Here is a 24,295-nt window from a genome sequence, read left to right on the forward strand (position 1 = left end):
GGGCATGTGGGCCCATTGGCACCAAGAACACCTCCATAAATCAAGGTCTCACTCCCGCTGGCCTCAGACTGCTTTTTCCAAGGTGACTGGACAAAGTAAAAGGGTAGTCACTAACCTAGGAGTGGCATCTGCCTTTGAGAAGAAAGAACCCTGCAAATGCCTACAGGACCCATTCTCTAGAAACACATCCCTCAGAAGGAGAGGTCACTCTTCCTTCATCTCAGAAGGTAATGCAACCAGGAGGACTTCAAGGGAGAGTGATAATCTTCCCATGAGTTCATCCAATTTGGGTAGCCCCTTGAGGCAGACTTGGAGGAGCCCTATTCCAGTGCGGAGTCAGCCCCAGTGAAAAGTCAAGGTGACCACAGCCCTGTCACCAGTTACCCCTAGGGCAGCCGCCCAAGGCAGCCATGTGAATCACAGAATCTTAAATCAGCTGGCACAACACCCTGATGATACAGGCAAGGGAACTACAGGCCAGAGATGAGGAGGGACTAGTCCAAGGTCACACAGTCTCCAGGGGAAGATTCAAGGTTAGACCCAGGGGTCCTGGCTGTTTCTTGTGGCCTCACTACACACCTCCTCTAATGAGGCCACATGGCAGTTCTAGCTCAGGACTCCAGAAACTAAGCCTCATCCACCAATTCATTTGGCCACCTTAATTTCTCCAGTAGCATCTAAATTATATGAGTGTGGAAGCCAAAGGATATAAAAAGGTGCCGTTCACAAGGGTAGGGGATTAAGAAGTACAAACTACTAAGAAAAATAAACAAGCTACGAGGATATATAGTACAATACAGGGAATATACCCAATATTTTATAATAACTATATTTTATAATAGTTATAAAATAACTATTATTTTATAATAACTATAAATGGAGCATAACCTTTAAATTTTGTGAATCACGTCATACACCTGAAACTTATATAATATTATACATAAACTACAACCTCAATTTTTTTTCTTTTGGCCATGCCACGCAGCTTGCAGGATCTCAGTTCCCTGATCAGGGACTGAACCCTGGCCTCCACAGTGAAAGTGCCGAATCCTAACCACTAGGCCACCAGGGAACTCCTTCAATGTTTTAAAAAGGTGCCTTTCAGGGAATTCCCTGGTGGTCCAGTGGTTAAGACTTCACGCTCCTGATGCAGGGGGCCCAGGTTTGATCCTGGTCAGGGAACTAGATCCTGCATGCCGCAACTAAAGATCTTCCGTGCGGCAAAGAAGATCCTGCATGCGGCAATGAAGATCCCACATGGCGCAACTAAGACCCGGCGCAGCCAAATAAATTAAAATAAATATTTTTAAAATATATATAGAATAATTAAAAGGTGCCTTTCTTGGACTTCCCTGGTGGCGCAGTGGTTAAGAGTCCACCTGCCAATGCAGGGGACACGGGTTCGAGTGCTGGTCCGGGAAGATCCCACATGCCGTGGAGCAACTAAGCCCATATACCACAACTACTGAGCCTGCGCTCTAGAGCCCGCGAGCCACAACTGCTGAAACCTGCACACCTAGAGCTCATACTCAGCAACAAAAGAAGCCACTGCAATAAGAAGCCCGCACACCGCAACGAAGAGTAGCCCCCGCTCACCACAACTGGAGAAAGCCCGCACCTAGCAACGAAGACCCAACGCAGCCAAAAATAAAACATAAATAAAATTATTAAATAAATAAATAAAAGAAAAAGAAAAACCTGCCTTTCATATGTCAAAAACAAGTGGGCAGAGAAGGAAAAACAGGTACCTGCAAAGTTAGCTAACTACATAAACTGTGGGAGGTGACTTAAGAGACCATGTGACTTGGAAGACAGAGGCCACACCTGACCAAGGTAATCAAGCCCCAAGAGTTGTTACCAATCAGTGTTCTTGGCCGCCTTAATAGAAATTGATAAAAGGCCAGACAAGAAATTCAGGCAAGGCTTTATTGGGGTTCCTGCTGCAGCACGGGGGAGTGAGAACAAGTAACAGGTTCCCTTGCTGGCTCCCTGAGGAGGGGTGAGCTGGGTAGGGGTGTGTCCAGGGGTCAGGCCAGAGGGGTGGCTTAGGGAGTCTGCCCTCCCCTTTGGTGGTGGTGTGTGCAGGGGGCATGCACAGTACCCTGCTTTTGCTCCCGGCTCTTCAGAAGTGGCAGTTGGGTTTTTGGTCTTTTTGTATCTTGTTGTCCATCATTTGCCCAAACTGCACATGAATGCAGTTATTTTTAGTCCCTTTTAGTTTCTTTATATTTTGTTGCTCCAAGAGCCATTTGTCCAGGTGCAAGCACTGCAGAAAAGGGTCTCAGGTCCCAGGTCCCAGGTCTGAGATGACCTAAGCAGGGGTCTGGAAAAAGCAGCTGAGATGACTGAAATGGAGCCTTAAAACACACTCACACAACCTACTGTATAGCACAGGGAACTCTACTCAATGCTCTGCGGTGATCTAAATGGGAAGGAAATCTAAAAAAAGAGTGTATATATATATATATATATATATATATATGTATATGTATAACTGATTCGCTTTGCTGCACAGCAGAAACTAACACAACATTGTAAAGCAACTATGCTCCAATAAAAAGTAATTTTTTAAAAAAACACGCTCACACACACAACACTTTCATAGGACTGTTGTGGGTATTATGTAAGATGATGGATCATAACGTCTGGTACATAGCAAGTGTTCAAGAAATGGTTTCTGACACTAAATGGCTAAGCTATGAAGGGCCTGGTTCCCTTCTCACCCCTCTTTTACAGAACAGAGCTTACTGTATTGCAATTGTCCAGTTGCTTGCCTATTTGAGAGTAAATTCAGTGAGGGCGGCAACCATGCCTGGCTTGTTCACACATTGTAGCACCCCAGCTCCTGGCACATAATAGGTGCTCCCTGCAGATTTCTGAACAAACGAAGGAACGAACAAACAAATGAATTGAGGCAGGAGATAGATGGGCCCCAGGCTGAACAGTTTCTCCCCTGTGGACAGAAACTCCATAAAAACAGGATGATGGAGGAGTTGGGCCCTGCCCAGATAAGAGATAAAAGACCACCTATTCCTCATTCTTGGAATCAGGGAGACCTCCTCGACTACACATGTGCAGAAAGCCTCCTTGGAGGTCAAAAAGGGAGGAGGGGGGCACCACCTCATAGTAAGTGATGTCAAGTACCCATAGGCCTCTTCACTAAATCCATCTTGGCTAAGAGATGTGCACGCACACAGGGGAGGACCCTGAGATATACCAAATACCGACTCAGAACCAGGCAAAGCAAGATGACTGGTCAAAGGAAACCCGGAAGAAATGCCCCATAAAAGTGATTCAAACCAAAAGGGTGCAGCTCTCTCTATGAGTCCGCCCGTGTGTCTATCCACACATACTGTACTCTTTTTTTTCTCCTAATAAACACTTTACTTGTTTCACTACTTTCCGTCTTTGTGGGAATTCTTTTTCTGCAAAGCTGAAGAACCAAGGCCTTGCCACTGACCCGTGGTCTAGTGGCTAATTTTCGTGCTCTCACCGCTGTGACCTAACCTCAATCACTGGCCAGGAACTGAAACTCTCTTTCAAGCCACTGCAAGGCGGAGGCCACCCGAGATCAGAATGAATGAATGAATGAACGAACGAATGAATGAATGAATGAATGAATGACACTTCTGCCGGTCATCTTTGAAGTCTCCTCGGTTCATTCACCAACCCTCCTGATTTGCCCGAGACTGGGGGGTTTCTCAGGATGTGGGAGTGCTGAAACCTGGACAGTCTCAGGCAAACCGCACTGTGTCTGACAGAACTCAGCGACAGAGTTGAGTGACGTGATTGATTGATAAATTTTCAGGAAGAAAGAAGTTAAAATCGGGATAAGACTTGGATCAGATGGCTCCGCCCCACCATACTCTTTGTCCCACCCCTTTCCACTGCCCTCCCACTCAGACTCCGCCCCCTTCCTTGGGGAAGGTCACCTTCCAACGCGGGAAGCCAAGTGGGCATGCGCTGAGCCCACCGCAACTGCGCACGCTCTTGTTGGCTTTCTCTTCCTTCCCTCCTCCCCATCGGAAAACCGGAAGCCGCCTCCCACTCGGTGGCTCCTGCGCGGCTAGCGGGTCCTCGGTGGAGCCTGGCTCTGTGCCGCGGTGCTCGGCGGGACGCCGGCGGAGAGCGACATCGGGGTTAAGGGGTGGGGCTCGACGTCAGGATCCAAGATGGCGGCGGTGGTCGCAGTCTCCTTGAGGCGCCGGTTACCGGCCGCAACCCTTGGCAGAGCCTGCCTGCAGGTGAGCTTCGGCTCTGGGGTGGGAAGGGCAAGAATGAAAGTCACGGAGATGGCTTGCAGTTGACGGGGCGGCGGAGGAGATTGAGGGGAGCACAGGGTCAGGCCTCAGGGAGGAGGATACCAGCTCCCGCTTGCTCAGGGCTCTGATTTTGGACGGGAGCATCCCTGCTGGTTATCGTTCTGCGCCTCTCTGCAGCCTGTGAGTTGGTCTGGGCGGAGAGGATTTTTTTAGACATAAGAATAAAAGAGACGTTCAGAGAGGGGACTTGAATTGCCCAAGGTCACATGGAGAGCGAGTGACGACTGACTTGGAAGCAGAATTAGAAACCCAACATTTGAACGCCAAGCCCTTTTTCTGCCACCAAACCATCCCCTCTGAGAAAGACAGAACCGCCGGAACGTGAAGGATGGGACTGGGAGGCGAGGCACTCCTCCGGGGTGCAAGGTTGAGGGCTCAGTAAAGAGGGGAAGGGAGAAACGGAGGAAAATCCACTCAGCCCCCTGAGGATCTGGGTTCCTTAAAGCAGCGTCGTCTTCTCAGTATCCCTGTCTGTAAAGGACGTATCATAATACCGACAGAGTTTGGGCTTGGATCACAGGTACAGAGCTTGGCGCTGCTCTTATTTATATTATTCCGGGTGCATTGATACGTTTCCTCCACGCCCCTTGTATTGTCAGGAAATCACACACTTCTGAGCTTCATTCTAAATGGGAACAGGTAGAAGGGGAAGGGAAATTGCCATTGCAATCTGTGTGTATCAGGGACTGAGGTATTACAAATCCCTTTCAAATCTTTTTTCCTCCTCTGGGCTCCTGAAAAAACCCTGTAACGTGGGTGAGCAGGAATTCTAACCTCCTTTTTAGAGATTTGAAAACTGAGGCGTCAGAAAGATTTTTTTACTTGCTCAAAAATATCACAGCCAAGAACCAGTTGATCCAGGACCTAAACTCAGTGTTTTGAACATAATGTGTGAAAAACTCCTAGCACAGATCTGGGCACATGGTAGGTGTACAAGAAATATTCGGTCCTCTCCTCTTCTTGCACTCCCATGAGAATACGTCTCATTTTAAGTAACTGCTCTGGCTGCACAGCACAGTGCATATGGCCCATCTTTTAATGGGCCCATCTTTCCAATATGCTATACGTGAACTTAGACAAGTCATTTTACAGTCTTTCTGAGAAGGAGGGATGAGAGAGAGGACTGCCTACCAGAGCCTCAAGCTGGTGCCCTCTGAACATTACATTGGTGATTGATAACGACATCGTTTACCAGTTCCTTTTATAGTTGCTGAGCAAGCAGTTAAGTTGTGAGATCCCCACCAATGAGAGAGTGAGTTCTAAAGCTCAGGTCCCTCTTCCAAGCATGAATTATAAAAAAGGCTGGTTTCATAGGTCAGTGTTGTAATTCCAGGTGAGTCCATTGTAGGGCCTCCTGAGGGCAGAGAAAATAGAAGATTCCCACACACATGCACCCCCTTGTAGGAATATGCATTCAGACCCACAAAAGCCACCTAAAAAGTAATGAGCTTGGTGTATTAGCTCTGTGTACATTCAGGTTCCTAGGGGTCTAGGACACAGTAGGATTTCTCTTCTGAATTCCTTTTATTTAGTTTGCACTACTCAACCACAGTTCTGCCTGTAAGTATTTAACTGTAATGTATTAATTGTTGTTTGTGTTGTTGACTCATTTCTTCGTCTAGACTCTATTCCTTGAAGGCAATTACCAGCCACTTTCAGTTGTGTATATCATTGCTCCTTGCACTGGCAGGGCTTAGGATACCTATCTGCCAATCAGAATAATACAAGAACTGATACAGTTGCCAGTACTGAAAAGCAGAACTTACTTTCTGAGCCATGCTAGAAACTTGGCCCTCTAGTTAATCCTATGAGGTAGATTTTAATACTCCCAACCTTCTTACAAAAGAGGAAATAAAATCAGAAAGGTTAAGTAATTTGCCAAAGAACATCCAGCTACTAAGTGGTAGAGCTTGGATTTGGACCCATGCCACTCACACATCTAGCTCCAAGCCTGCTCTTAAGGAAGTTTTCCTAGGGACATAACAAGCTGCCTTCAGCATGATCCAGAATTCACCCTTCTCATCCTCCGTCCGGTTTCAGTCCAGTTGTTGATGATCTTGCTTCTTCCTTTAAATTATAAACTGTGGGTTTCATCTTATCCAAGATTTCCTACAAAGGTGCACTAAGCCTTGAATACTCACTAGTTTTGTAGATTGAGGTAGAAATGCTTTTGAAGGACACCGCCCCGCGCCCCCCGCCACCTTGGTCATGGGTTTGTGGTATAAATTTCTGGACAGGCTACAAAGAAAAAACACCTCAATTTTTTGCCCACCTCCTCACTCCCTCCTGTATATCCTCCTTTTCTGCCTGTTACTGTGGGACAGTCGGCAGCACTTCAGTGGCTGCCCTTCACTCGTGCTCTCTGTCCCGCTGCGTATTCAAAGGTAGCTCTCCAGGGCTTCCCTGGCGGCTCAGTGGTTAAGAATCTCCTGCCAATGCAAGGGACATGGGTTCGAGCCGTGGCCCGGGAAGATCCCATACGCCACGGAGCAACTAAGCCCGTGTGCCACAACTACTGAAGCCTGTGCACCTAGAGCCCATACTCTGCAACAAGAGAAGCCACGACAGTGAGAAGCCCGTGTACTGCAATGAAGAGTAGCCCCAGCTCACTGCAACTGGAGAAGGCCCACACGCAGCAATGAAGACCCAAAAATTAAATTAATTAATTAATTAATTAATTTAAAAAAAAAAAAAAAAGATGGCTCTCCATGAGAATTCCCTCGCAGTCCAGTGGTTAAGACACCACGCTTCCTTGGGGTTTCCCTGGTGGCGCAGTGGTTGAGAGTCCGCCTGCCGATGCAGAGGACACGGGTTCGTGTCTGGGTCCAGGAGGATCCCACATGCCGCGGAGCAGCTAGGCCCGTGAGCCATGGCCGCTGAGCCTGCGTGTCCGGAGCCTGTGCTCCGCAACCGGAGAGGCCACAACGGTGAGAGGCCCGCGTAACGGAAAAAAAAAAAAGAAGACTCCGCACTTCCATTGCAGGGGGCATGGGTTCAATCCCTGGTCAGGGAACTAAGACCCCACAAGATGCGTATGGGGAAAAAAAAAAAGGCAAAGATAGCTCTCCAGAAAGTCTCCCCTTTCCCCTGCTTTATCAGGTTTTCCTTCTCTGTTGGATCAGCGGCAGCAGCACACAAGCATGGTGTAATTTCTTCTGTCTTAAAAAAAAGAAAAAAAAAAAAAGCCAGATCCAGCCACTACCCCTGTTCTCTACTCATCTTTATAGAAAAATGTCTCAAGAGGTGGTGTCTAAACTCGCTGACCACAGTTCATCTCCCCACATCTTCCCATGAACCTATTCCAGTCAGACTTTTCACGCTTACCACTTCACAGAAAGTACTTGGGTCAGGGTCACCAATGACCTTGGCTTTGTCCTCAGTTCTCATGGTACTTTGCTCTCTGAAGCATATTGTTCACTCCCTCCTCAAAACACTTTTTTTGGCCTGACTCCCAGGACACCCCAGGATTCAGGTTTTCCCCCTTGCACGTCGGCAGTTCTCTCTGTCTCCCTTTGCTGATTTCTCCTTTTTGCCCCAAACTCTAAATGCTGTGGCTCAGTCCTTAGGCCTCATCTTTATAGACACTTCTTTGGGCTTTAGATACCTCCTAAATGTATGTCTCCAGCCCAGACTTCACCCCAAATCTTCAGATTCAGATGGCTACCCAACTATATTCTCAAAATCTCCTCATGGATATTTAATGAACTTGGCTTGCCTAAAGCCAAAATCCTGCCACACACACACCAACTTTCCCTCCCATCGCAGTTGATGGCAACTTCATCCTTCACGTGGCTTGGGCCCAAAACTTTGAAGTCATCCTTGCTCTTTGCCTCACTCCCAATCTGTAAGCAAATCTGTCAGTTCCTTCGTAAAGTGTATTTTATTTTATTTTATTTTTTAATTACCTTTATTGAAGTCAATTTGTGTGTGTGTGTGTGTGTCTGTGTGTGTGTGTGTGGTACGCGGGCCTCTCACTGTTGTGGCCTCTCCAGTTGCGGAGCACAGGCTCCAGACGCGCAGGCTCAACGGCCATGGCTCACGGGCCCAGCTGCTCCGCGGCATGTGGGATCTTCCCGGACCAGAGCACGAACCCGTGTCCCCTGCATCAGCAGGCAGATTGTCAACCACTGCGCCACCAGGGAAGCCCAAGTGTATTTTAAAACTAACCGCTTTTCACCATTTCCACAGCCACCAGCCTCGTTCAAGCCATCATCGTCTCTTAGCTGATGATCGCAGTTACTTCCTGCTTTTCTTGCTTGCATCTTTGCACCTCTACAAGTTGGTTCTCAAGACCGGAGGCAACATGATCCTTTCAAAACTTGTCTTTGTCACTCCTCTGCTCAAAACCTTCCAATAGTTTCCCATCTTACTCGGGGTAGAAGCAAAAGTCCTTCCAAGGCCCTGCGTGGTTTGGTTCTTCCATTAGCGTCCTTATTTCCTCTCCTGTCCCTGTCCCTCTCACTCACTCCATTGTCAGCTACCACCTCCGCCTCGCTTCTCCTCAGACACATTCCCACCTGAAGACCTTTGTGCTCCGTGCTCCCTCTGCGTTCTGTGCGCTTCCCCTAGATTTGTGTGTGGCTTTTGCTTACTCACTTCCTTCGGGTCTTTGCTCAGGTGTCAGCTTTTCAGTGAGGTCTTCCCTGGCCACCCCATTTCGCATTGTCTCCAGGGTCCCGATTCCCCTCTGCCCCTCCCTCCACCCCCATCATGGCTTTTATCACCCCCTGACAAACTATAGGTTTTATTTGTGTGCGTCTCTTCCAGTCACTGTGGAAGCTGCACAGGACTGGGATGTATGTCTCTTTGGTCCTTGATTCCCCCAAAGCCCAGAACAGCCCCTGGACCATAGTAGTTGAACAAATAAGTGAATGACTATATCTGGACCAACTACTGCCTAAAATCTTGCTGATTGTATCAGTAGAGTAAAAACTTTTGCTCTATGGATCTTTTGGGGGGAGGAATTATCTTTTTGTGCTGTTCTGTTTCGGATTTGCATTTTCACCACTATATAGCGGCTAAAAGGTTGGACTTTGGAGTCAGATGACCTATGTTTGAATCCTGGCTTTTTTGTTATGTGACCTTTTTCTCATTTTTAAATTAAGAATAAAAAACTTTCCTCGTAGAGATGTTGTAAAGATTAGACATAATTTAGTACGACATCTGGCACATGGTAAGGGCTGAGTGATGAAAGCTATTATTATTACTTCTACTAAATACACCTACAGAACAAATTTTTAGATTTCTTTGTTTGGGGAATGCTTTTTTAATCACAGCTCCCATAATCCTGTGGATTAACTCTTAGTTCAGCCCTCAAGATGAACAAAGTTCCATCACTTTTATTTTTTTTTTATTTTTTATTTTTTATTTTTTTGTGATATGCGGGCCTCTCACTTTTGTGGCCTCTCCCGTTGCGAAGCACAGGCTCCGGACGCGCAGGCTCAGCGGCCATGGCTCACCGGCCCAGCTGCTCCGCGGCATGTGGGATCTTCCCGGACCGGGGCACGAACCCGTGTCCCCTGCATCGGCAGGCGGATTCTCAACCACTGCGCCACCAGGGAAGCCCTCCATCACTTTTAGAACCACAACCTGCCCTGGCCATTTCGATTTCAGTATCTTCTCTCTTCATTCCTGTTAGCCACCCCCTTACCCCACCAAATGTTGAATAAAATACGTTGTATAAAAAACTCAAAATGAATTTAAATTAGTTGTTTTGGACAAAAATTAGTGACACTTTGGGGTACCCCAAAACTTATGTTGGGCTTTATCACCTTCAGATACTCTGTTGTGTGGTGTTTTTGTTTGTTTTAAATTTTTTTGTTTTGGCTGCATTGGGTCTTCGTTGCTGAACGCAGGCGTTCTCTAGTTGTGGCAAGCGGGGGCAACTCTCTGTAGCGGTGCGCGGGCTTCTCAGGGCTTCTCATCGCGGTGGCTTCTCTTGTTGCAGAGCACGGGCTCTAGGTGCATGGGCTTGTTGTGGCTCGTGGGCTCAGTTGTGGCTCACGGGCTTAGTTCTGCAACATGTGGGATCTTCCCAGACCAGGGCTCGAACCTGTGTCCCCTGCATTGGCAGGCAGATTCTTAACCACTGCGCCACCAGGGAAGTCCCTGTATATTTTTTAAAGGCATTTTATCCCTTTCCCCGTACCAGCTGCCTCAGGCATAGCAGCCGCCCACTCTTGGAAACAGTTTAGCAGTTTCTTTAAAAGTTAAACGTAGGGCTACAGGCTCCGCAACGGGAGAGGCCACAGCAGTGAGAGGCCCGCGTAGCACACAAAAAAAAAGTTAAACATATAACTACCATACAACCCAGCAATTACACTCCTGGGCATTTATCCCAGAGAAATGGAGACTTATGTTCATACAGAAGCTTGTCCACAAATGTTCATTAAACTTTATTCCTAATAGCCCCAAACCTGGAAGCAACCTGCTTATCCCTCAGTGGGTGAATGGCTTAACGAACTGAGGTGCATGGGACCATGGAACACTGCTTGGTGATAAAAAGAAATGACTGTTGAGCACACAACTTGGCTGAGTCTCTAGAGAGTTATGCTGAATGGAAAAAAAGCCACTCTCCCAAAATTACATATGAGATGATTACATTATATAACATTCTTTTTTTTTTTTTTTTTTTTTTGCGGTATGCGGGCCTCTCACTGCTGTGGCCTCTCCCGCTGCGGAGCACAGGCTCCGGACGCGCAGGCCCAGCGGCCATGGCTCACGGGCTCAGCCGCTCCGCGGCATGTGGGATCTTCCCGGACCAGGGCACGAACCCGTGTCCCCCGCATCGGCAGGCGGATTCTCAACCACTGCGCCACCAGGGAAGCCCTATATAACATTCTTAAAATGACAAAATTACAGAAATGTAACAGGTTAGTGATTGCTAGGGGTGAAGGAGTAGGAACGGGAGGCCTGAGGGGCATGGCTGTGGCTGTAAAAGAGCAGATCTATGCGGGGATGGAAATAATGTTCTGTACCTGGACTATATCAGTGGTAATATTCTGGTTATGATACTGTGCTGTAGTTTTGTACAGTGTTACCACTGGGGGAAATTGAGTGAAGAGTACACGGGATCTCAGTATTATTTCTTATAAATGCATGTGATTCTACAGTTATTTCCAAATGAAAAGTGTAATTTAAAAAACTAACAATCTATGGATATATGCAACAACATATGAATGAATCTCAGGCATCACGCTGAGTGAAAGAATCTAGACTCAAGATGTATCATCTCATGGCATGTATATGAAATTCTATAAGAGGCAAATCTGTAGTGATAGAAAGCCGATCAGTTGCCAGGGGTAGGGAGAGGGTGCTGACTGCAAAGAAACACTAGAGAACTTTCTGCATGGAAGTATTGTCATAATTGTGGTAGAAGTTATACAACTTTATCAAAACTCAGCAAATTATACACTTAAAATTAGTGAATTTTATTGTAATGAATATACCTCATTAAATCTAACAAAAACAAAAAAGGGGGTGTGTTAAGCAAGAAAAAGGCCGCTGGAGCCAGTATCTTCAAGAGGGAATTCCCTGGTGGTCCAGTGGTTAGGACCGCGCTTTCACTGCCAAGGTTGCAGGTTCCGGACAAGTAAGATCCCGAAAGCCATGTGGCAGGGCCAAAAAATAATGATAATATCTTCAGGAATTTTTTCACTTCCTCCACTTCCTCTTAAACACCACAAGGTGGCATTAGCCAAACGTTCCAGTCATTTCACAATGGAGTCCCTAGTGAAAAGCGTTCACTTGTAGAAATGACTTTCCTTTTATTAATGATCTTAGCCAGCTTGGTGATAAGATAAAATACAGCTTTCATCCTCACCTTCACTTTCATTTTCTTCATACATTTTTTTTCTTTTATACTGAGAGCTGATATTTTCAGCTTCATTTAATTTGGGGCGGTTTTTGCCAGCAAGTAATAAATTCCATTGCATTTCTTGTAATTACTCAATTAACTTTAAGAGTTTTTACTTTCTTTAACAGTGTATGAGAGAATTAGCTGGCCTGGAATACCATCTGAATATTTCTATCTTCAACTTAAAGTGCTCTTTGGACTGGCAGGATCCCTCGTCACCATAGTAGAAGCTCATAAGGACTTGTTGAGACCTTGTTTCATCTGTCTAAATGCAAAGGTCTTCAAGGACTATGGGATGGGGGCAGCTTAGCATTACAGTTAAGTCCCCTACATACGAACAGGTTCCTTCCGAGAGCGCGTTCTTAAGTCTGGTTTGTTCGTAAGTCCAACAAAGTTAGCCTAGGTACCCAGCTAACACAGTCGGCTATAGAGTACTGTAATACTTTGTAATACTTTTCACACAAATAATACATAAAAAATAAACACAGGGCTTCCCTGGTGGCGCAGTGGTTGAGAATCCGCCTGCCGATGCAGGGGACACGGGTTCGTGCCTCGGTCTGGGAAGATCCCACATGCTGCGGAGCGGCTGGGCCCATGAGCCATGGCCGCTGAGCCTGCGCGTCCGGAGCCTGTGCTCCGCAACGGGAGAGGCCACAACAGTGAGAGGCCCGCGTACCGCAAAAAAAAAAAAAAAAAAAAAAAACACAAAAGATAAAGAAGATATTTTAAATCTTACAGTACCTTAAAAGTACAATAGTACAGTATAACAGCTGGCATACAGGGGCTGGCATCGACTGAACAGGCAAGAAGAGTTACTGACGGGGGCAGGGAGAGGAGGTGGGAGATGGTTCCTTGCTGGAACCAGATGCACGTTCGCACCTTTGAAAGTTCGCAACTTGAAGGTTCTTATGTAGGGGACTTACCGTATACAGTAAGTGGTTAGCACTCCGCGCTTTCACTGCCGAGGACTGGCATTCAATCCCTAGTTGGGGAACTAAGATCCCACAAGCCACACAGCGCAATTTTTAAATAAAATTTAAAAATTGTATTAAAATTTTTTAATTAAATTTTAAAAATTGATAGACCGAGTAATGCACATTGCCCTCCCTAACATGGATGAGCCTTATCCAATCAACTGAAGGCCTCAGTAGAACAAAAGGCTGACCCTCCTTCGAATAAGAGGAAGTTCCTCCTGCCTGACTGCTTTCAGACTAAGACATTGATTTTTTTTCTTGCCTTTGGAGTTGAAATAATGACTCTTCCTAGGTCTTGAGCCTGCTGGCCTTTGGACTAGAACTATACCATTGGCTCTCCAGCTTGCCAACTGCAGATCTTGAAACTTGTCATCCCCTGTAGTCACGTGAGCCAATTCCTTGTAATAAATCTCTTTTCATATATGTGTATATATATGTACACACCATTGGTTCTGTTTCTCTGTAGAACCCTAATACACCTGCCCTTAAGGAGTTAAGACGCAAAGAGAAGAAAACAGCACCAAGAAGAGACCTGAGAATATTCACAAATGAATAGTACAGTGTTCAGGAACGTGGGTTCTGGAGCCAGACAGACAGATTTGGGTTCCAATCCTGGCTCCACTCGCCAGCTCTGTAATCATGGGCCCATCACTTGATCTCTGAGCCTCATTTTTCTCGTCTTTAAAATGAAGATTCAGTGGAGTAATTAATATAAAGCATTTAATTCGGTGCCAGGCAATAATAAATAGTGGGTTTTTAAATGAGTATAAACTTAAATATAAAACTTTTTTTTGAGCAACAGCACCCTTTTTGCAAATATGTTTTTATGGGGAGGCTGTTCTGGTTGAAGGATTGAGGGAAGTCAGGCCCACCCTCTTCACCTTACCCTATCCCAGCAGCCCTTGGGTGGCACTCTAGGATTCCTTGGCTCGCTGGGTGAAACCCACTGGCAGAGACTGTTAAGTGCCCAGGAGATGGAACAAAATCATCAGAGAGAGCAGGTCTCAGCTGTTTGTTAGTTCCCTAAATTTATTTTAAGATACAATATTCTTTATCTTGTTTCCTGCCATAATGCTATGGATGGAAATTCATAAATTCCAAATTCCAAATTCCCTAAATTTTTGGAATTCAAAAATTCATATGTGGAAGCCCTAATCCCCACTGTGGTGGTATTTGAAAATGGGGCCTTTGAGAGGGAATTAGGGTTAAATTAGGTCATGAGGGTAGGACCTGTATGATGGGATTAATGCCTTTATAAAAAGAGGAAAAGACATGAGATCTTGTTCCAACATGTGAAGATAGAGCAGGAATGTAGCTCTCTGCAAACCAAGAAGGTCCTCACTAGACATGAAATCTGCTGACACCTTGATCTTGGGCTTCCCAGCCTCCAAAACTGTGAGAAGTAAATGATTGTTGTTTAAGCCACCCAGTCTTTGGTATTTTTTTACACTGGCCCAGACTAAGACACCTAATCTAAAAACACCAGTGTCTCATTTTGACAACTGCGGTGGCTTTCTAACTGGTTTCCCCGGATGTCATGTGACAGTTCCTCCTTTGTAAGCCAGTGATGTTCTTCTCAAAAATAAAAATGATTGTGTCACCTACCTGATACATTTTTATTAGCTTCTTATTGCTCTTGGGATAAAATCAAAGCTTACAAGTCTTTCTTAACTTTCTTGAGTCTGCCGCTCTTCCATCCCTTGTCAAGTCACCCTGCTTTACAGTGGACTTCTTTCGGTCCTCACAGGCCCCCACCCGGGCCTCTACATGTGTTGTTCCTAGGTTTATAACACCCTGTTCTTCTTCCCCTTCATCCCTATACATCAAGCCTCAGCTTAAATATCATTTACAGAACCTTCCCCAACCAGTTAGACTAGTGCAAGTCTCTGCTGCATATTTCCCTCTCTACACTTTATTGTGAATATTTCATTTCTCTTCTTGCTCACTGCAAAGTAGATTCTATAAGGGCAAAGGCTATGTCTGTTTTATTAAGCACCATTTCACCATCCCCCAGCACCATGTCTGGCGTATTATGTGTTGGTTATTGGATGACTGCCTATCCCAAGAAGACTGTGTCAGCAATGTGTGGGTTTGTATCCAGTATTGCAGTTTATGGTGGCAACTAAATAGAAGGATTTATCTTGCATTTTTAATGATTTTTTTTCCTTCTTATGAACTTTTTATATTTCAGGCCTGCCGTGGGGCCCAGACAGCTGCAGCCACAGCTCCCCGAATCAAGAAATTTGCCATTTATCGATGGGACCCAGACAAGACTGGAGATAAACCTCATATGCAAACTTACGAAATTGATTTGAACAAGTGAGTATCTCTGTGAAAGCTAGGTATTTGGTAAATGAAGGTGAGCTCTTGATCTATTTCAGGGACATGCTTTTCCCATCCTTGGAAGGTTTAAAAACAGGTTATCCAGTGGCTCTGGAATTTATCATCTATTTTTAAAACAACAAGGTAGATACCTGATTCAAAAACGTAGTACCAAGAAGAACAGCTTTTACAAAATTCGTTTCCTTCCTGCAAATCAAAGTATAACAGTTTCTAGGAATACTGACAGAGATGGCATTATGCATAGTATCTGAAGTCATTAACACATTAATAATTTTAAAATACTCAATGTTTTTATGTTAATTTATGTGTATGGACCTATGTATTCTATAATAATGATAAACACTGTAAACTTGGCTGGAATGGTGATAGGCCAAGATAGGGGTGTAGTTTAAATATTAAAAATGATCCATACCTATGTATTAGCTTTCTGTTTCTGTCGTAATAATTGCAAAGTTAGTGGCTTAAAACAACATAGATTTATTATCTTATTATTATCTGTAGGTTAGAAGTCTGGTAAAGGTTTCGTGACTAAAATCAAGGTGTCAGCAGGCTGTGTTCCTTTCTGGAGACTAGAGAATCTGTTTTCTGCTCCTTTGAGCTGTTGGCAGAATTCAGTTCCTTATGGTTGTAAGACCGAGGTCCCTGTTTTCTTGTTGGCTAAAAGCTCAGGGCCATTCCCAGTTTTTAGAGAAACTGCATTCCTTGGCTCATAGCCCACGTCTTCAAAGCCAGCAACAGCACGTTGAGTCCTTCACATCACCACTCCTGAACCACTCCTCTTCCATCTTCAAAGAATCTCCACAGGTAGCCAAAAGGAAAGAAGAATCTAGTGGGATGGGCTCTAGCTTCCCACCACTCCACACCTCCACCTCCCAAGTAGAACCAGCGCTATTCTGTTTTATGATCTGTTTTATTTGTAAATGAATAAGTATTTCTTTTGAACAAAAGCTTCTATGACACCAAAAAAATGGTTTGAAAACCACAGGTACTTTAAATGCTTTTTTTAAACTCTATCAACATACAAACTCCTTTAATAAGATAGAGTTAATTGATATATAATCTTCTCAGACAAAATTATCAAATATTCAGCAACCAAACATTAATAAAATTCAAAGAAAGGGAAATTGTACAGTCCACATTTTCTGACCATAATACCATAAAACTAAAAATTCATATTAAGAGCGTAAAAACCCTAATTACTTGGAAATTTAAAGCACTCTTTTAAATAACTACTTGATTAAGGAATAATAAAAATATTATTATCAGATACTTAGAAAATAAAAACATTGCAAATTAAAACTACAGAATGTGATTAAAACTGGAGAGTTAAATTCATAACTCTGTTTTTTTGTTGTTGTTTTTTTTTTGCGGTATGCGGGCCTCTCACTGTTGTGGCCTCTCCCGTTGCGGAGCACAGGCTCCAGACGCGCAGGCTCAGCGGCCATGGCCCACGGGCCCAGCCGCTCCGCAGCATGTGGGATCCTCCCGGACCAGGGCACGAACCCACGTCCCCTGCATCGGCAGGTGGACTCTCAACCACTGCGCCACCAGGGAAGCCCCATAACTCTGTTCTTAACGATAAAATTTAAAGAGTGATTGTGTTTACCTCCAGTAATGGCGGAATAGTTTCCCTCATGCTAACCCTTCAACAAATAATAACTGTACACTCTGGTTTATAAGATAAATATAAGGAGCAATGACCTGAAGGCACAGGAGAGTGACCAAAGCAGGCAGACAACTGTAAGGGAGTTGACACTTGGAAATATAGAGTGTTGCTTGGATAAATAAACTGGTTTTGCATGTTTTTTTTACCTGAGGGCAAGCCCCAGTTGATGTGGGAGTGCAAGGGCTAAAACTCGATTTTAAAAAATCACAGTCTAGGGACTTCCCTGGTGGTGCAGTGGTTAAGAATCTGCCTGCCAATGCAGGGGACATGGGTTCGAGCCCTGTTCCAGGAAGATCCCACATGCCACAGAGCAGCGAAGCCTGTGCGCCACAACTACTGAGCCTGCGCTCTAGAACCCGTGAGCCACAGCTACTGAGCCCACGTGCCACTACTGAAGCCCACACGCCTAGAGCCCGTGCTCCACAACGAGAGAAGCCACCGCAGTGAGAAGCCTGCGCACCCCAACAAAGAGTAGCCCCCGCTCACCGCAACTAGAGAAAGCCCGCGCGAAGCAACGAAGACCCAACGCAGCCGAAAATAAATAAATTTAATGAAAACAAAACCAAAAAAACCCCACAGTCTTAGTGTGGTCACTAGCTTGAATAACCAGATGATATATTTGGAACCTACCATAGCACCAGAAAATGAGGGTGAAATCCTGGAAAGAAGTACAGAGGGGGAGCCCCAAATTCTGTTTATGAACTGTGCCCAGATCTTGAGTTCAGCCATACTGATTGTTGCTTTAAAAATAAATCAGGCCATGCTGAGGGCACCGGCAAGAGCGGGTGGCTGGTGGGACTGGTGTGTCGAGTGAGCGGGCCGGAAGCTGGGTCGCCTGAGCCCGCGGCTTCCGGCACCCTGACCCACACTCGGCTTATCACTCTGGAGGGACATGGGGTGGGGAGCGGCGGCAGCGGCCTCAGGTCCTGAGTCTCTGTACAAGCTGAAATCCATCAATCTCCATTCTTCAAAATGCAATGAAATGTACCAAAGACTGTATTCCGACTGGCACGTCGGACATGCATGGAACCAGATAAAGCTGGTCTTTGGGGACACTGTCAAAACATAAAGGAACCATTACTTTTATATACATCGGAATCCAGAGTGTTTTGGGTACCGGGCCCTCGGAAACGATGGCTGCACTTACCTGCTGCCCAGTGTGCTGCAAAGGAAAGGAAGCCATTCATTGCTCATCCACTCCAACCAGGGGTCCTTCACCATAAACAGCGGGAGCAGGATATCTTATCCAAGAGGGTTCTGTCATCCAGTACTGCATCCCCAGGAACTCCCTCCAAAAAAAGGAAGAACCTGATCCTTTACAAGACAGATCAGTTAGTCCTTATCAACGATTTAAGAAAACATTTAGGGCTTCCCTGGTGGCGCAGTGGTTAAGAATCCGCCTGCCAATGCAGGGGACACAGGTTCAAGCTTTGGTCCGGGAAGATCCCACATACCGAGGAGCAACTAAGCCCGTGCACCACACCTACTGAGCCTGCGCACCACAACTACTGAGCCTGTGTGCCACAACAACTGAAGCCTGTGTGCCTAGAGCCCGTGCTCCGAAACAGAGAAGACACCGCAATGAGAAGTGAGCACACTGCAACAGAGTAGCCCCCTCTCGCTGCAACTAGAGAAAGCCCGCGTGCAGCAACAAAGACCCAGCACAGCCAAAAATAAATAAATAAAAATAAATAAATTTATTTTTTTAAAAAAGAAAACATTTAGATAATATGGGAAAGTTTTGATTGCAGTGCATCTAATAACTTCCGGTGTTTGGTGTGGAATGTTTTATTATGCAGCCATAAACAGAGTGAATGCCGTTCCTTTTCTAGAACTTACTGGGTTACCTGACAGCATAGTAAACATTCTGAAAAATTCCCGGAGTGGAAATGCACTAACAGCATATGCCCTGTTGAAGATTGCAGTGCCTACGCGGTACACTGTGACCCTGCGGGGGGGTGGGGGGGAACCTCCTTCATTGTGAAGTATCTGCGCAGCTTTCGACGCCACCTCCTGTGAAGGAGTATCTGCAGGACAGGATGGAGGAGACAAAGGAGCTCCTCACAGAAAAGTTGGAGGAGACAAAGGACAGGCTCACTGAAAAGCTGCAAGAAACCAAAGGAAAGGCTTCTTTTAAGAAAAAAGTGGAATAGGGTGCCTTATATACCAGGTTATAGACAGTTCCTGCACTTTAACCCTTGGAGACTATGGACAAAGGTACATGATCTTGATTATTTTTTTGGTTAGCAGCCTAAATATAGCAGTTCTTTGAGGGTTAAAGAACTAAGATAACTTTTTAAAGTTAAACATCGCTAGAAAAATCAGTGTTTTTTGAAAAGAAAAAATGAATGCAGTATAAGAATTTCATGTCTAGCAGCGTTAAGCAGTGGTCCATGTCATCAGTCAAACTTGCTTTGTGTTTAGATGCAGCTGCTGACTCCTTGAATAACTGGTGCAGCCCTCCATAGATTTAACACTAGGTCTTCATCTTTGTTATTCATTGAGGTTTTAACTATATTCAGTTCTCAATGTGGAGACAAACTGTTATCATCAGAACCGCTTGTGAATAAGAGGATATTTAGTCTTTCTATAAAGACAGTATATAACAGTTACATACCAGTTCAAATGTAGACTTCATATGAAGAAAGCTGTATGAAAATTGGGTTATGTATATGTAAATAAGATGTATTGGTAAATGAAATATTGACCCTTTAAAAATGATTTTTACCTGAAGCTTGCCAGAATCAAAATTTTTAAGCAAATCTGTGCGGCACAGCACTTTCTCACCCAGAATGTAAAACTGTTACTCCTGCATCATGTCCTCTCCAACTGATCTGTCAGAGGAAAAGGGAAAATCATTACACCTTAAGTTTATGGTAGAGATCAAATACCCTTAGCAGTGCCTGGAGCTTGTGGTTCTCAGCAGTGCAGGTTTGGGAGGATGGGACCTACCTGTCCCTGCCACCTGGTCTGCACCAGCCAGAAGTCAGTCTTGATTCCATTTTGGAGTAAAATTTAAAATTGTAGCTGCTGTTTTTCTCTTGCATTGAAGCATCCTTACTTGAGCATTTTACTTGAATTTTTAAATAGCAAAGCTATCATTAAAACCTGCTTGGGGGCTTCCCTGGTGGCGCAGTGGTTGAGAGTCCGCCCGCCGATGCGGGGGACACGGGTTCGTGCCCCGGTCCGGGAAGATCCCACATGCCGCAGAGTGGCTGGGCCCGTGGGCCATGGCCGCTGAGCCTGCGGGTCCGGAGCCTGTGCTCCGCAACGGGAGAGGCCACAACAGTGAGAGGCCTGCATACCGCAAAACAAACAAACAAAAAACAAACAAACAAACAAACAAACAAAAAAAAACCCTGCTTGGAATGAAATTCAGTCATGTCAGATGTGAAAGTTGCCCCAACTTGTGTGGGTGTGTTTGAGGATGTGTTTGTGTGTTTCCTTTTGCTCTGCCTTTACTTCATTTCTAACCTTTGACTTGAAAGAGGGAACGGGCCTCTTTCTAGGCTGTCTTTGTTATGGGTGATCTGATAAGGCAAGAGAATGCCAGAAATAGTCCCACAGGCATCACTGCTCTGAGGCCAGGTTTTCATATTAAATACTGAGTTTGGCCAAATTTAGAGAATACTTTAAAGGGAAAATAATGTTTACAGTTGATACGTCTAATCATTATATTGGCTATGCTGTGGTTGGACTCTTCTTTGTGGGGGTGGGTGGAGTGGTGAGGGGGCAGGGCTCACTCTGCCACATGCAGACCTGATAAGGCAGGATGGTTTGTCTCCTGATACAGATCAAACGTGTGATTTCAAATTGACAGCACATTTTCAAATCCAAAAACAGTGAACATGTTTTAGCTTGTTTATTAAATAATTCACATTTTTGAGTATATTAAATGCTAAGATAGATATTAACGAATTTGTTTATTTTTAACCACTGAGACTGCCTGGTTTAAAATCATGTGTTATATGAAACTTTCTTTTTACTTTTCACGTTGCATAGGGCGTGTTTTCCAATGAGGAAAAATTGTGGGTCTTAGAAGCACTAATAATCCTGAGTTTCCACCTTTGGTTCAGCCCATTTAAGATTTGTTGCCATCCAGTTTCATAATTGTGTTGTGTTTGTCCAGTTACAGAAAGTGAGGCACTGGGGAGTGCTTTGAAATTCTCTAGTGAAACATTCTCTGCAGGTGTAAAAAAAAAAAAAAATCACTCTTCTGAGAAGCATGATACAGTCCAGGGTTACTACAGCATGTTATTCATAAGGTCCAGCATACAACCCAAAATTACTAATCATACGAAGAAACAGTGAAAAGACAATCAGTGGAGACCAGCCTTGAAGCAACCAAGTTGTGGGAACTAGCAGAAAGGATTTTAAGCAATTATAATTGTGTTCATAGATAAAGGAAGATATGCTCATGATGGGATAGGAAATCTCAGCAGAGAGTTAGAAACTGTTGATAATTAAAAAGAACCAATGGAAAATCTGGAACTGAAAAATACAATATCTGAAATAGAAAATTCACTGGATAGGCTTAACAGCAGATTGGAAATGACAGTAGGAAGGTTTGGTAAACCTGAAAGTATATTACTAGGAAGTGTCTGTTCTTAAGACAAATAGGAAAAAAAGATTTTTAAAGAAGAACCTCATTGATCGATGAAACAGTATCAGAAGGTCTAACACACATGTAATTGGAGTCCCAGAAGGAGTGGAGTGGGAGAATGGGCAAAAAATATATTTGAAAAGGTAATGGCCAAGAATTTCTCAAGCTTGTGAAAAACATAATTTACATATTGAAGAATCTTAGTGAGGGCTTCCCTGGTGGTGCAGTGGTTAGGAATGTGCCTGCCTATGCAGGGAACATGGGTTCGAGCCCTGGTCCAGGAAGATCCCACGTGCCGCGGAGCAACTAATCCCATGTGCCACAACTACTGAAGCCTGCACACCTAGAGCCTGTGCTCTGCTACAAGAGAAGCCACCACAATGAGAAGCCCATGCACCACAACAAAGAGTAGCCCCTGCTCACTGCAACTAGAGAAAGCCGCACAGAGCAACGAAGACCCAATGCAGCCATAAATAAGTAAATAGATAGATAGATAGATAAATTTTTAAAAAATCTTACTGAACTCCAAGCCCAACATAAATAAATAATAAATAAATAGAATCTTAGTGAACTCCAAGCAGGGTAGATACACAGAAAACCACCCAAGCACATCATAATCAAATTACTGAAGATAAACAAAATCTTGAAAGCTATGAGAAAACAACACATTGCATGCAGGGATATGAATGATTGTTTACTACTCATCAGACATTACAGAAGCCAAAAGACAGTGGAATGTCTTCTCTAAGTTACTAAAAGGAAAGCTCTGTCAACTGAAATTCTGTATTCAGCAAAAAGATCCTTCAAGATGAAGATGAAATTAAGACATTTTCAGATAACAAAAAGTAAAAGGAGTCATAGCTTCCTGTACTGCGTAAAAGAGGAAGTTTTTCAGGATGAAGAAAAATAATACCAGGTGGGCCAGAGACCTGTGCCACATGAAAAAGGAAGTTTTTCAGGCTGAAGAAAAATAATGCCAAGTGGAAACTCAACTCTTAGAAAAGTAATAAAAGGCACCATATATGATAAATACAAAACCATTTTTTGGTCTTAACTTTATTGAAATAGATATGACTGTTTAAAACAAAATCATAGGGACTTCCCTGATGGCCCATTGGGTAAGACTCCACACTCCCAGTCCGGAGGGCCCAAGTTTGATCCCTGGTTGGGGAACTAGGTCCCACATGCATGCTGCAACTAAGAGTTGTCATGCTGCAACTAAGAGTTCACCTGCCACAAGTAAGAAGTCCACATGCCGCAACTAAAAGACCCAGCGCAGCCTCAATCAATCAATAAATAAATAAATAATAGTTTTTTAAAAACAGAACAAAATTATAACATTGTCTTACATAAAATATAACTTATATAGAGGTTGGAATGTTGTTACGTGAAGTGGTACAATATTAACTCTAAATAGACTGAAAAGTTAACGACATACAATTCTAGAGTAACCATTTTTTTAAACGCAGAGAGATATATAGCTAAAATGGAATTGGAATATATAAATTAAATATATATATATATATATACTAAAATGGAATTCTGAAAATATTTACTCAATCTAAAAATACTACTTAAAAGAAGGCAGAAAAGAGAGAACAGGGAAAAAGTGTTGGGACAGATAGTAAAATGATAGACCCAAATCCAACCATATCAATAAGTACATCAAATGAAAAGAGACTAAACACTCCAATTAAATGGCAAAGATTGTCAGAATAAGTAAGTACATCAAATGAAAAGAGACTGAACACTCCAATTAAATGGCAAAGATTGTCAGAATAAGTAAAGAAGCAGAGCCCAACCACATGCTATTTACAAAAAAATGCACTTTAAAAATTTTTTGGCCACACTGTGGGACATGCAGGATCTTGGTTCCCCAACCAGGGATCGAACCCTCACCCCCAGCAGTGGAAGTGTGGAGTCTTACCCACTGGACTGCCAGGGAAGTCCCCCAAAATGCACTTTAAATATAAAGACTCAGATAGGTTGAAAGTGAAAGAGTGGAAAATAATATACATGCAGTCTGCATTAAACATAAAAAAGAGTGGCTATGGTAATATCAGATAAAGTAGACTACAAGGCAAAGAACACTACTGGGAATAAGAGGGGACATTTCATAATGATAAGGGGAATCATTTTATCAGGAAGACATAATCATAAATGTGATTATAAAATACACATTCTTTTTAAGTGCACATGGTACATTCACTAAGATACTGGGCTGTAAAACAAATTTCAGAAAGTTGGAATCTTACAGGGTATAATCTCTGACCACAGTGGAATTAAAATTTAAAGTAGTAACAGCAAGATATTTTAGGTATCAAGCAGAAATCACAAGGGAAATTAGAGAAGATATTGAACTAAATGATAATGAAAATATAGCATTTCAAAATATGCAAGATGCATGTAAAGCAGTGCTTAGAGGGAAATTTATAGCTTCAAATGCATACATTAAAAGAAAACAGGTTTAGAATCAGTGATCTGATTCTACCCTAAGAAGGTAGAAAAAGAAGAGCAAGGTAAACCAAAAGC

At 44.0% G+C, this 24,295-nt stretch overlaps 1 protein-coding gene and 1 pseudogene across 1 annotated transcript in view; both read left to right on the forward strand.

Annotated features, from left to right (window-relative positions):
- Positions 1 to 3,903: 3,903 nt before the first annotated feature.
- The window catches only part of SDHB (succinate dehydrogenase complex iron sulfur subunit B), a 36,634-nt gene continuing 16,242 nt past the window's right edge, over positions 3,904 to 24,295 (forward strand). The window contains exons 1-2 of the mRNA XM_059074052.2: positions 3,904 to 4,244; positions 15,343 to 15,470. Coding sequence (XP_058930035.1) covers positions 4,173 to 4,244; positions 15,343 to 15,470 — 200 coding nt within the window. The 5' untranslated portion in view covers positions 3,904 to 4,172. The remainder of the gene's footprint in view (positions 4,245 to 15,342; positions 15,471 to 24,295) is intronic.
- LOC131762555 (protein FAM210A-like) lies at positions 18,133 to 19,357 on the forward strand (annotated as a pseudogene).

The sequence above is a fragment of the Kogia breviceps genome, chromosome 1, assembly GCF_026419965.1.
Source record: "Kogia breviceps isolate mKogBre1 chromosome 1, mKogBre1 haplotype 1, whole genome shotgun sequence".
Lineage (NCBI taxonomy): Eukaryota > Metazoa > Chordata > Mammalia > Artiodactyla > Physeteridae > Kogia > Kogia breviceps.